We start from the raw sequence: 12,439 nt of genomic DNA, 5'->3' as shown, positions 1-12,439 counted from the left end.
TTTGTTTTATTCTTTGTGTATGCTTATGTATCCAGGCAACCACAACACCTCGTGCTATTGCGTATCATGATGAAATACCAATCACCTATGCATTGAAGGGTGAATGGGTCTACCACAAATCAAAAGTCAGCATGCTAAAAACAAAACTGGTGCCGGCTTTTCCGATGGATGACATACCACCACCACGCACCTTCCTACCATGGACAACAACAATACCACCACCACTACCACCTCCACTACCATCAATACGAATCAGCCCACTTTTTCAGACGCGTTAAAGGTAAACAGCCGATCCCATTCTACCCTCATTCCTCGACAGACATTCCACAACGTGGACTCACATCGAACCACACGACACCAACAACAACAACAACAATAGACCATCAAAGTGGAAGACTTTTCTAATGTCGGCAAGATTCCTTGTGCCCGTAATGCGTTCCTTTATGGCATGGGTATGTTGCTTATAGCTATATACGATAGCTTCAGCGTGCTAACGGGTTGCTTTCTATATGTACAGGTGCTGGTTTTGGTATAGGCGGTGTGCGATATATCGTCAAGCGTAAGTGCTCTCTCTACAAGGTGGTATAAGTGAAGGGGTATAGTATAACACATACACTTTATTAGGCTCTGTACCGAGTGCAGCCAACTGGGCAGTAGCAGCCTTTTGTGGCGTATCAGCCATTGCATTTGAATTGTGTCACATGGACCGACGACAAAAGCTGGAACGATTGCATTTGATTGTCAAGGAAACCAACTCTCGTGGTGAACAACGACGACGTATGGTTGTGGATGAACAAGGCAAGAATGGTGCTTTCCACGTGGTAGTAGATACTCCTCCCCAATCATCCGATTCTTCTTCATCTTCATCATCCCCATTACCATCATCATCATCACCATCATCATCATCATCCGATAAAGATCAGCAATAGAGGAAGGAAAAAAGAAGGGCTACACAATGAATGACACATGCATGCGTACACCAACAAAGAAAAGGAGCTATAGTGTGCAATTCCGTGTTTATTATCCATGGAAGGACAAGAAAGGGCAGCCTTTGTCTGTGTGTGTGTGTGGAAAAAGAAAAAGAATGATAGTGATAATCAAGCAAAGGGTGGAGGGGGAGAAAGAGATAGGGGTGGTGGTGGTTGTGGTGGATAAAAAGAATGGATAAGAATGATATCGGATATGCTGGAAATAAGTGAAGGGGTAACAACAGCCTAATGGTTGATTGTTTGGGCTTTTTTAACGACGCAAGTGGAGATCTTGCTTGGCCTTATCACGCACGAGCTCAGTGTATTGCTTGATTTGGGACTCGATGTTTTTCAAAAGAGGCAACAGCTGGTTTTGGAGATGGTTGGTGATGCTTTTGACTTTGTCATATGAAGATAGATCACGACGAGCGTATTGCACCTTGACAAATTCATATTGCTCTGAAGCGGAATTAGCGAGTGTACGCAAACGTTCCTTGATAGTGGGTGGAAGCTCGAGCTTTGCAGCAAGATGCGATAACTCGGCCGTGAGCACGGTATGCAACTGATGGAAGCGAGCTGTAACAGCTTCAGGCAAACGTTGTTGAATAGCTTGCGAGTAAACGGTAATGGAATGACGCAGCGTCTCTTGAACAAATTGCAAGCGAGCAACAGCGGATTGAAGAGGTGCTTGCTCAGCAAGCTTGACACGTACACGGGTTGAGAAAGCATTCACCAGACCATAGACACGTGCCACTTCGGTTGTTTTCGCCTTTTCACCATTTCTTGTCTTTTCATCACCTGCTGTTGATGATGGTGGTGGAAGATACTTATCGAGTGTATCCTCCAACGAATCGAGAACAGTGGTAATACGACGATGAACAACGTTAACAGGAGCAGTGCTGGTACTGCGGATCGAGCTGATAAGGCGGTTGGGGTACACGGCATCCACCACATTGGCTGTAGGCTGCGTAACAACAGGAAAACGGTTTTGAATCAGATCCAACGACTTGCAACCAAGCTCATCAGCACGTTCAACGTGAGGCTGAATATACGTTTCATAATAGCTTTGAACATAGCGTGGTCGATAGCTGTTGACACTATTCAGGGTGGCTGACGCTTTCGATAGTGCATAGGTTGCTGCTGGTGAGCGCTCGGCATATGCTTTCACGGTTGATACACCATCAACAACAATTGGGTAGGATGTTACTCGAGTGATGAAACCCGAAGCTTGACCATTGCTAGTAGCACGCTGCTGTTGTTGTCCATTAGCATCTTGCTGTTGCCCGTTCTCGATAAGATGTCCATTCGTGGCTTCACTGTACTTGACATGTCCCTCATGATGTCCTATGTATCATCATCATTACTCAAGTTGTCAATCATGTGTGTACGTGTGTCTCGATAACATTCCCCCAACAACCATCATCACCATCCCAGCTTGTCCCCAACACGCTTATCGGCTGAAATAAACCTTACCATTTTCATGTTGTGTGGTTTGGTTGATCGCCATATTGATAAAGCACGATTTGATCAAGAAGGAGTAAAAGAAGGCGTGTCGAGTTTTGCGTGTTTCAAAGTGAAGAAGCGGTGGGAGGGAATAAAGACAAGAGAAAGAGAAGGAAAAGAGAGGAATCACAAGTGGGGGACCTTGTATATAGCGTGAGAGTGCAACAATGTTATGTATAGTGATGGTCAGTTTTAACGGAACCCGGCAACCATTCACCGGAGGTATAGGCGCGTTCACCATATCAGGCATTCACCACCCATATATACATTACAAACAAAGAGCAAAAACATGCTCATATCTCACATCAACACCATCCCTCTCTTTTTGTGAATGAACAATGTCCATTATCTTTTCCTTCCTCATCACTCCTTTCCCCCCAAATCTCACCCCCAAATCACATTTCACCAGCTTGTCGGGACCATGTGCCGGTGTCACCACAAGATGCTGTATATCCAATATTGAAGGTTTACAGGGAGAAAAAAGAGGATAAAGCTGGCTGTAATGAAGGGTGGTCCATCGAAACTCCCCAATAAGATTCCCTGAAATGGACACATTTTGGACGCTTGTGTTCAATTTTCACATGCTTTGTGAAACGATTCAAGCAGATCTCAAGCATTGACCAGCATGAAGGATTGGAAAAAAACTAGTTTTCGGGTATCCTTGTGTGCACGACCCCCAGCCATTCAGCCATGTGAAGACGATTCTGCATTTTTCACGTTCAAATCATGCTCACCTACCTATACTGAAAAAAACAATAAAAGGATGAAGAGCACACTCAAAACATAAAGGAATATCACATGCAATGTTTATACATCATGCTGCGGCTTGTTTATCCTGCTGTGTACTCTCAAACAAGAGATGCAGACTTATCATCCCATTGTCCTAGTAACACAGACATTACTCCTTCCCCCCTTAAAGTTGCATACGTCTTCGTTCACAGCTATGATGTAATCTTACTACTAACAACGATAGTGCATCATGCATCTTTGACATTAGTAATTAAACGCGTTTAATGCATGGAATCGCGGGATGAGTGTGTATACAAAGACCGATATCAGCTGAAATACAATCGAGGACTATACAAAATTGTGGCGTGTTTAGAAAAGGGCTATCTCAGTTATTACATAGCAATGATGATGGTGAAAGGCTATGGATCCTCCTTCAGGATATGCGTGTGTAGATGTTTGAAAAAGAATAATGGTATATTGGATATGTCTATGTATCCTGGATGCAATAATTGTTGTCTCATTGGGATTGACCAGCCACTTGTTGGCTCATATCGTTGGCACCAGAGACCGTAAGAAATGCAAATGCTAGTACCAAGAGCCCCGTTCCAACAACATCAATACCAGCCGTTCTATAGAAAGGAAAACCATGTTGGGTCAATGATTGTGTACTTTGATAAGGCCAAATCACCATGACATCGCCCCAATGCCCGATACACCAAAGCCATCTATCATCTTCCCCCCAACCATACTTACAGATAAGGAAGCACGTAGGTATCTGGATCGAAACCTCTTTTCCAAAAGGCTAGCGTCATGATCTTGCCCGATTTGAGACTTATCCATGTCTGACAGAATATATAAGGTGAGATACTTTTTTCCGTGTAGGATGAGGAGGAGGAGGGAAGCATACTTACACAAATCATGCTGACGCAAAAATATGCCAAGCAAAACCAAAAGTTATAGTTGAGCTGACCCATGTGAAAGGCCCAAATAATGATAAGGAAAACCACTTGAACAGGAATGTTCATGATCAATAGTGTAAATTCGACCAGCTTGTAATCCTCTTTTGTCTCGCAGTGCAAGCAAGTGCTGATACGGGAGGCGTAAATGGAGCCGAGATTGCCCGCTAATCCGATCAAGACTGGAGTCAATAACGCCACGCCTTTGTACTCTTCAACGTACTTTTCCAGAACCACGCCGGCCAAGCTAATTTGCAAATCCCCACCACGTGAGTCCACTTGATCTTTTTACAATCTTGTTGGCTTACCTGGAAATCACCATGGCCACAAGAATGGGGGTCCAACCACCGAATAAAAGTTCCTTGACATGTACGTTCTTCCATACAATGATCCCAAAGAGAGGTAGTAATGCGACCATGGCAAGGAACAGGAACGTGCTCAATAGTGAATCTATAAACGTTGGTATCAGCATCCAATGGTCATTCACCCTCTATAGCACACACACAACACGTACGCATTTTCCCTTGTAATCCTACAGCACATCCAGCCAAGAGTACTAGTGTCACAATATCCCCAGTGGATGAAGCCATTGGACAAGCAATATTATCTAAATATTTGAGAGAGAGCAAAGGCGTGTGAGTTCGCCACACCGAAAGAGGAAAAAGGAAACCCTCGCACAACTTTTTACCTGGATTCACACGCAAATGACGACAAAGGATAATAAGACCACACATGAACACGCCTAGGATGGCACTTGAAGCGGCAGCAGAAATCATGGCACTTGATGTCATGTACATGCATTCAAAGTAGGTGCTGGCATTTCCACCTGGTTTGGTTACCAACCCAAGAGCAAAAGAGGCAAGGCCAGCGATAGCACCCGATACCAAAGCTTGTACTTGTAATAAGGCTAAATTGCCAATAACCAGTGAACGCCGTGTGGGTCCATGATCAAGCTCTCCCAAATTGGCCTGTCATTTTTCATGCATCAGTCATTGTCCCACATACACAAGAGCACAATACACATTACGTACCGCTGTGGAAAATCGAGCAGCTAGATTCATTTCCAAATTGCCCTTGAGATTCAATAGAATGGGTACCAAGATGAACAACTCTGGGGTCTTTGTAAACACATCCCATCCCTTCATCGACATGGATTAGACAACCATACAAACGTATCCACTTTTTGTTTGGTACCTGAAATTTGTCCATGAGCACACCAGCAACAATGAGACCAATGACCGATATGATGAGTGAAGGAAGAGCCTGCATAGGAAAAGTCAGATATTCGTGTAACCATGATTTGGATGTGCCAATCAATGTATCAAAGTAGGAATAAAAGGACAGGGCCCTGTAAAGGACATCAAGGAAAAGAACAATCCTCATGCAAAAGGGTGAAAAAGGGATATGAAAGAATAGAAAAGTTGCAAGAGAGTATATATAAAAGGATGACGATGGTATATGAATAGGGAGACGCTTCCAAGAAGGCAACAAGCAGTAGTAGAGGTGATGATGACATGTTAAGGAGAGGGAGAGTGAGAGTAAGAAGGAAGGGGAGAGAGAGCGTGAAAGGGATAGGAAATTTGACTTTTGCGTACCTCTCGTGCCATGATTGAAGTATAGCCGGTCTCCATGATACTATCCTTATCGTTGTTGATAACGGGATCGCTGTCGACAAGGAATGGCGTTGATGATGAGGAGAGTCTACGTGAGTCGCTCATGGAAGCGAGTGGTTGCGATTCGACATCGGAATAGCGTCGTTTTGTTGGCGAGAGCATTGCTTGCCGTTCAATACTGCTGGGGTCATCAGGTGGATCGTCGACGTCGTCAAGGTCTGTGCTATGATGATGATGATGATGATGATCGGCTGTTCCTGCTGAGAGTTCTATGTACTCGGCACCATGGTGGCGTTGTGAAGTGTGCATATGTTAAATACGCGGATGGAATGGTGAAAGATGAAATAGGGGATAAAAAGAGCGGTGAATAAAGAAGGAATGGTGAGGGATGGTCTTTTTTGAATGAATGTCGAGACGCTAAAGAGGTGTACACACACGCCAAACTATTTTGAGTGAGAGCCATTTGTGCCAAGGATCATTTTCCTCTGTGACACAATCCTCAACACCAGATGCATTTCTCCTCTTGTTTAATTCACATAGCTGTATATATGGAATAAATGCCTCTTCTCTTATCTCACGCTTTCTCTCTATCTCAATTCGTGGATGACCTCATGCAGGGAAGAAAAGAAGCATGTCATGGTGGTGGCAAAGGATATTAGTAACATTGGTCTCATCCCTTCTTCATCCCCCGCATCGTCTCTCTCTCTTTCGGGTCGGATGTCAAAATCCCAATCGAAGCTATCGACATGGCCCCCCTTGTAATGCAACACAAAAGCGCTCTTACAGGAACCAGGGACCGAGTACCAGGGTATACTTATCCGACCCATGCGTACATCATCATCAATGGCAACACAAATAGCTAGACCAACTACACATGTACATACATATATCTCATCTCGTTGCTGATCGGAAATGTTTGTGTCACAAGCTGGGATCGACATTTGCATTTGTCTCGGTTCCTTCCCGTACACAAAGAAAAGAACTTGCAAATCACCTTTCCTCATGTATGGATCAAAAAGGTCACCCCACAAGGTCATAAAGTTGAAATGATCCATTCCGTGTAATCGTAATTGCTTGTCTTTGTATGTTCTTTGTGTTTGGGGGGAAGCCACATTCAATGCATTGGCTGGGGCTGCAGTGTTTGCTGCAGCATCGCCACATCGCGTATACCTCAAATAAGTCAAGGGCAATAAAGAAATGGATTTTGTCCCGTGAGCACTCTTAAGCCTTCATACGATAGCTATGTTGTACATATACTTTTATGTGAATTTGAGTTTTAAGTGCAGGGTAGGGTAGCATAAAATGTAACATAGAGATGATATATAATACATGAGAGAGCTAGGCGTAATGATAATACGTATAACATAGGGGACATAAAAATAGAGACGTAATGAACATAGAGGTATATTAGATAAGAGGGAATATAAGCATAGGGATAAAAATAAGGTGTAAGTGGCTGCAGTGGCTGGTCGTAGGAGGAGACGTTTCATTAAAGGTAAAAGGTAACATTGGTTACCTACAGCCAAGTATGCCATTCCATACTTTAGCTGATACTGATCGAGGCCGTTTTTGGAGAAATGCCGTAAACGAATCAGGTCGTTCTGTACCAAGTTGTGTTTTAAGGCCTGGTACTCGGCCTTCACTTCCTCATACCCCAAAGTCACACCCACACATGCGCCATCAATCTTTGATACTGTTGCATCGGCACGAGCTTCTATTAATGGTGTCGTCGTGTTGTTTGCGATACCCTAAATTATACATAAAACCACATTTGTGAACACCTATGAAATGCAACTAGCTTTTTACTTACAGCGAAGCATGACATTGTTGTCCAAATCATCGAACAGCGGGGCAAGCACGGGTTGCAAGTATTTCGTTACCAGCTCAGATTCTCGTATGCTCGAGGTTTTGGTGTGTAAGAAACACCAAGGAATCTTAAGCGACGTTACATTTTGATGTTTGGTTTTCACGGATACCATTTGGGGGCTTCCGCCAGCGATAAAAATGGGTGATTCCATGGCGCAGATTCCAGTCTCAGGTGGGACGCCATGTCACCCGCCAATCTTGGTGCGTAAAAGGCATCACAGGAGCTAGCTAGCTACATCGAAAGTGTATGAATGAGCGTGTGATTCATCAAACGCTTTAGCAAGATGATTAGGCTTTACCTCAGTAAAAGAATCAAACGTATCATAATGAGACCACGACAATGAAAGAAGGATAACAATGAAATGCTACGAATCACCTCAAAAGATTAGCTCTAGTCCAAGCAGCTTTAAAAAGACTACAAAACTGCCACACTACTTACATGGATATGGGATTTTGACAATGTAAGCCATCAAGAGGTATGATAAAAGGAAGGGATGTGTGAAGGAAAATGGTACGTGAAACCACCCTTGTATTTGTACATCGTGTATGGTGGGCGTGTGAATTTCCGCGCTCACAAAAGAGGGGAATGTGATAAAATATTGTGTTTTTGACCGAGGCCTTTGGCCGAAGGTCTATCAACATTATACGATTAGTAGTGGACCCCATCATTGTGTTCACATCTTTCCTTTATTTCGAGAGCCGAATAAATGAAACAACCAAAAACGAATAAAAAAAAATGAAGTTGTGAACTATCTAAACTCTATCATCGAAAACGAGAGAGCGAGAAATGTAGGGTGGGTGGGTGGACAATGATGGGGTCCACTACTAATCGTATAATGTTGATAGACCTTCGGCCAAAGGCCTCGGTCAAAAACACATTATACTTCATAGTGTGGACCCCATCATTGTGACTCCAGAGAATCGGACACCTCAGTGGACGAAGAACCCAAAGCCAAATCCGAAACTTGAGAGTGTGTCTCCTTGTTGATGCGATAGAAGGTTTCGAAGATCTCCCGTGAAGACCATCCACCATGACAAATGACATCATCCACCGTAGCACCTGCTTGAAGAGCTCTTGTGGCACCCAAAGCTCGAGCCTTGACATTGGTCGATTGAGGGAGAAGATCCATGACCTTGCGTATGTGCTTGCCAATGCGTTGTGCGGTAATGGCGTGATGAGGATTGTTGTGACGCCGAATGAGAGCATTGAGAGTAGCACCAGGGATCACAGGATGGGTCCGGCGACAAGGGATATGAGCCATGCGTTGATGATAGGCGTGAAAAGCGCGAACAGGACAAAGAAGAGGTGATGGATGTTGGTTGATGACAACCGAACGTGTGATTCGAGATCCATGACGTCGTTCCTTTGGGCCCTTGATTTGCAAAGTGATAGTGGTAGATGATTCGGAAAATGAACAGAGATCAAGATCGATACGTTCAATATCAGCCGGGCGAAGGAAACCACAAATGCCTAGTAGCCAACAAAGTTTGGCTGTGAGATCGATCATTGGCATATCCATATTAGAGCCCAGCTGGTGAAAGTGTTGTAAAACGGGATCAATGTTGACTTGAGTGTGCTGAGCTGACTTGATGACTTGTTCGTTCACACCTTGGCAAAATGCCAGGTAAATAGGATCGCGAGTAACAATGGATGGGTCATCAAAAAGCTGTAAAAGTGCCGTGCGATACGACAAAATGGTATTAGGTTGCCATTGACGTTCTTGATGACCGGCCGCCAAAAAGTTGATGAGGTTGCTTGTTGAAGGTTGAAAGGGGTCAAGGTCTTGTTGTTCGCACCATTGGATAAAACGTTTTTGAACGAAAGAATACTTCTTGTGACGCTTGATAGACACCGGGTTCATGATAATACGTTGAGCTGCTGAAGAAGCTCCCATATCGGTTAAGCGTTGCCGTTTACGTGCCAAGCCGTCAAACTCCAATGAGGATTCTTGTGCAAGACGTTTGCTTCTAGACCTGGTGGTGACACCACTGCTGAGCGAGGAATCTTGAGAGGACGACGTGTTGTTATTGCTTGAAGTGTGGGGAACCATATTGCTGACGGCCACCATGGTGTGATTAAGGTTGCTGGTAGGTGTAGATCCTGAAGCCGTTGTATGATCAGAGGAAGAAGATTCCACGGAGGACAAATGTAGAGCCGACCTAGGTTGCTCCAATCCAGATTCATCGCATCCGTTGCCATGGCTGAGGGATCCCATTTCCAACTCACATACTTGGGAAGTTGATGATTGAGGTGAGAGGCAAATAGATCCACGTGATGAGGTCCCCAAAGCTGGTTCAAATGTTGGAAAAATTGAGGAGCAATCTTCCATTCGATTTGATGCTGTAGACGTCGAGATGGTGAGTCCGCTGGATTGAAGGCTGATGGGATGTAGCGAAGTTGTAGACGTGTGTTGGTCGTGAGACAATAATTCCAAATGTCGTTGGCTAAATCCATCAAAAGCGGTGAACGAGTGCCCCCAAATTTGTTCACGTATGCAATCGTCGTCATATTGTCGCAATAAATCTGAAGGCACTTGCCTTGAAAATTGGGAAGATGAATCGCTTTCCATATGACCATCAATTCCTTCCAATTGATGTGCTGCTGTTGGTCCTTGATGTTCCATTGTCCTTGCCACGTGCGGTTTTGTGACACAATGCCCCAACCAAGATCGGAAGCATCTGTGTAAAGTTCCGCTTCCGGAAGTTGTGGAAGAAAGCTTTTCCCATTCCATGTCCTCAGGTTGTCGCGCCACCATTCCAGTTCCTGCCTTGCTTGAAGAGGAAGCTCCACTACCTTGTCCCATGCCTTGAGGTGACGAATGGTACGATTTTTCAACGCCAATAGGTGTCGAGTCTTGAGCCGTGCTGGAAATACCGCCATCAAAAGACTTTGTGCCTTGCCAATGAAGGATGCTATTTGCTTGATGGGACATGTGGTCTTGTTCAAAAGACGAGAAGCTTCTCGACGTAAATCCCGAATCTTGGCAACCGGAACCTGAAGTTGCATCATTTGTGTGTCGATGAGAAACCCCAGATGTTCCAGCTGCTGAGATGGAATTAGAGAAGACTTTGACATCTTGATGTTGAAACCCAAGTCGAGAAGCTTGTGTTGGACCATTTGAGTGTGAAGCTGAGAAGTGGTGTAGTCCTTGGCGATGATCAACAAATCGTCTAGGTAAGCGGTGATCCGAATACCCTTGCGACGTGCCCAACGAAGAACTGGACGAAGCACCTTGGTGAATACGTATGGGCTTAAAGCCAACCCGAATGGAAGAGTGCGCCATTGGAGGAGTTGATTTTTCCATACGAATTGGAGATAGCGACGAGAAGATGGATGAATGAGGACGTGTAGAAATGCATCTGTGAGGTCGATACTTGTAAGGTAATCGCCTTGTCGAATCAACGTGCACACTTGCTTCATTGTTTCCATCTTGAAGTGGCGGTGTTGCACAAATTGGTTGAGAGGTTTGAGGTTGAGTACTGGTCTCCGATCTCCGGTCTTCTTGGGAATGGTAAAGAGCCGGGAACGAAAGCCAATAGAATCTCTTGGAACAAATTCGATAGCATTCTTGTTGAGAAGAGCTTGAATTTCCATATCGATGAAACGTTGTTCTTGAAGCGAAAAGGTGGGTTGAACCACTTGCGAGGTAAGAGGAGGAGGTCTTGTAAAGGGAATCTTGAAACCAAGTTGGATAACGTCTTGGAGCCAAGTGTCGTTGGTGAGATGTAGCCAAGCAGCAGCGAAGTGTTGTAGACTGCCACCTATTGTTGGCTTGAATCCCGATTTTTCCCTTTGTGGTCTCGATTGCGGGAACGTTGCTGAAAATCCTGCTTGCGTTCGCTGGTAGCATTTGTGTTGGACAAATGTTGTTGTTGGTCGTCTGAGCGCGAATGTTGAAGGGAATACGCCTTTCCCTTGAACCTACGTCCATTACGGTTACCGGCTTGGTAGACTGCTTTAGCCAATGAAACATGATCCACCAAAGTTTTGGGGTCCAATAAAGGAGTGGGAGAAGACGTGGGTGCCACACGGGGTGCTTGACCTTTGCCTTGAGTGTGTCGATACATGTTGTTGATCCGTTGTTGGCTGATGTGAGAGGCCGTGTCAACCAACAATTCATGTACGACGTTGACAAACTCAATGACAGCTTCACGTGATGGGGGACCCTGTTGAAGAGTCCGATGCAGGAATAAATCCAAAGGCCGTGTGATTCCCGAAAGACGGAATTGGATATCAGCCAATTGGCTGTCAACGCGTTTGGTGTCTCGGCTAACCGGAATATCGTTGAGAATCGGAGGCATGTATTCTCGTGCCAAGTTGCGTGGACAATCGGCCAAAAAGCGCCTGCGTTCTGCTTCTGGTAATGGACGGCGAAAAAAGTCTTGGTCAACACCTGGTAAGGCAGCTTTGAACTCTGGATATAGATGAAGATCCGTTTCGGGTGAACGAGTGGATATGAAAGGATCATTGATTTGGTCATCCATGGATTCGTCTGCCATTGAGCCAGGTTGTTGTTGTTGATGTTGTTGTTGTTGAGACTCCAACGCCTGAAGCCTTTCAATAAGGGCCATGGCCCAAGCAGGAGGTGTTTCTTGTTGATCATGAGACATGCGAAAAGAATGATACCCGACGGTTGTGTACCAGTGCGAGCTCTCGAGAGAAAAGATGATAGAGTTTAGATAGTTCACAACTTCATTTTTTTTTATTCGTTTTTTGGTTGTTTCATTTATTCGGCTCTCGAAATAAAGGAAAGATGTGAACACAATGATGGGGTCCACACTATGAAGTATAATGTATCAAGAG

At 44.7% G+C, this 12,439-nt stretch overlaps 4 protein-coding genes across 4 annotated transcripts; 1 reads left to right on the top strand and 3 right to left on the bottom strand.

Annotated features, from left to right (window-relative positions):
* Nucleotides 1–199: 199 nt before the first annotated feature.
* O0I10_005850 (uncharacterized protein) lies at nucleotides 200–929 on the top strand (the record flags this gene model as incomplete). The annotated part of the gene is made up of 4 exons (XM_058485887.1): nucleotides 200–280; nucleotides 380–452; nucleotides 518–559; nucleotides 625–929. 4 exons carry the CDS (start codon nucleotides 200–202, stop codon nucleotides 927–929), a joined length of 501 nt encoding a protein of 166 aa, XP_058343410.1.
* A 310-nt stretch (nucleotides 930–1,239) lies between these two features.
* Nucleotides 1,240–2,475, bottom strand: O0I10_005849 (uncharacterized protein; the record flags this gene model as incomplete). Its single annotated transcript, XM_058485886.1, has 2 exons — nucleotides 1,240–2,312; nucleotides 2,442–2,475. 2 exons carry the CDS (start codon nucleotides 2,473–2,475, stop codon nucleotides 1,240–1,242), a joined length of 1,107 nt encoding a protein of 368 aa, XP_058343409.1.
* A 1,242-nt stretch (nucleotides 2,476–3,717) lies between these two features.
* On the bottom strand, nucleotides 3,718–6,078 carry O0I10_005848 (uncharacterized protein; the record flags this gene model as incomplete). Its single annotated transcript, XM_058485885.1, has 9 exons — nucleotides 3,718–3,829; nucleotides 3,954–4,042; nucleotides 4,112–4,403; nucleotides 4,465–4,606; nucleotides 4,671–4,763; nucleotides 4,845–5,124; nucleotides 5,188–5,295; nucleotides 5,351–5,419; nucleotides 5,752–6,078. The coding sequence occupies 9 exons, from the start codon at nucleotides 6,076–6,078 to the stop codon at nucleotides 3,718–3,720; spliced, it is 1,512 nt and encodes a 503-aa protein (XP_058343408.1).
* A 2,459-nt stretch (nucleotides 6,079–8,537) lies between these two features.
* On the bottom strand, nucleotides 8,538–12,246 carry O0I10_005847 (uncharacterized protein; the record flags this gene model as incomplete). The annotated part of the gene is made up of 3 exons (XM_058485884.1): nucleotides 8,538–9,795; nucleotides 9,867–11,463; nucleotides 11,562–12,246. The coding sequence occupies 3 exons, from the start codon at nucleotides 12,244–12,246 to the stop codon at nucleotides 8,538–8,540; spliced, it is 3,540 nt and encodes a 1,179-aa protein (XP_058343407.1).
* Nucleotides 12,247–12,439: the final 193 nt, after the last annotated feature.

This window comes from Lichtheimia ornata (assembly GCF_029851405.1).
Source record: "Lichtheimia ornata isolate CBS 291.66 chromosome Unknown scaffold00024, whole genome shotgun sequence".
In the NCBI taxonomy this organism is placed as follows: Eukaryota; Fungi; Mucoromycota; class Mucoromycetes; order Mucorales; family Lichtheimiaceae; genus Lichtheimia; species Lichtheimia ornata.
The sequence above is the reverse complement of the archived record's forward strand: the minus strand, read 5'-3'. Positions and strand labels throughout refer to the sequence as shown.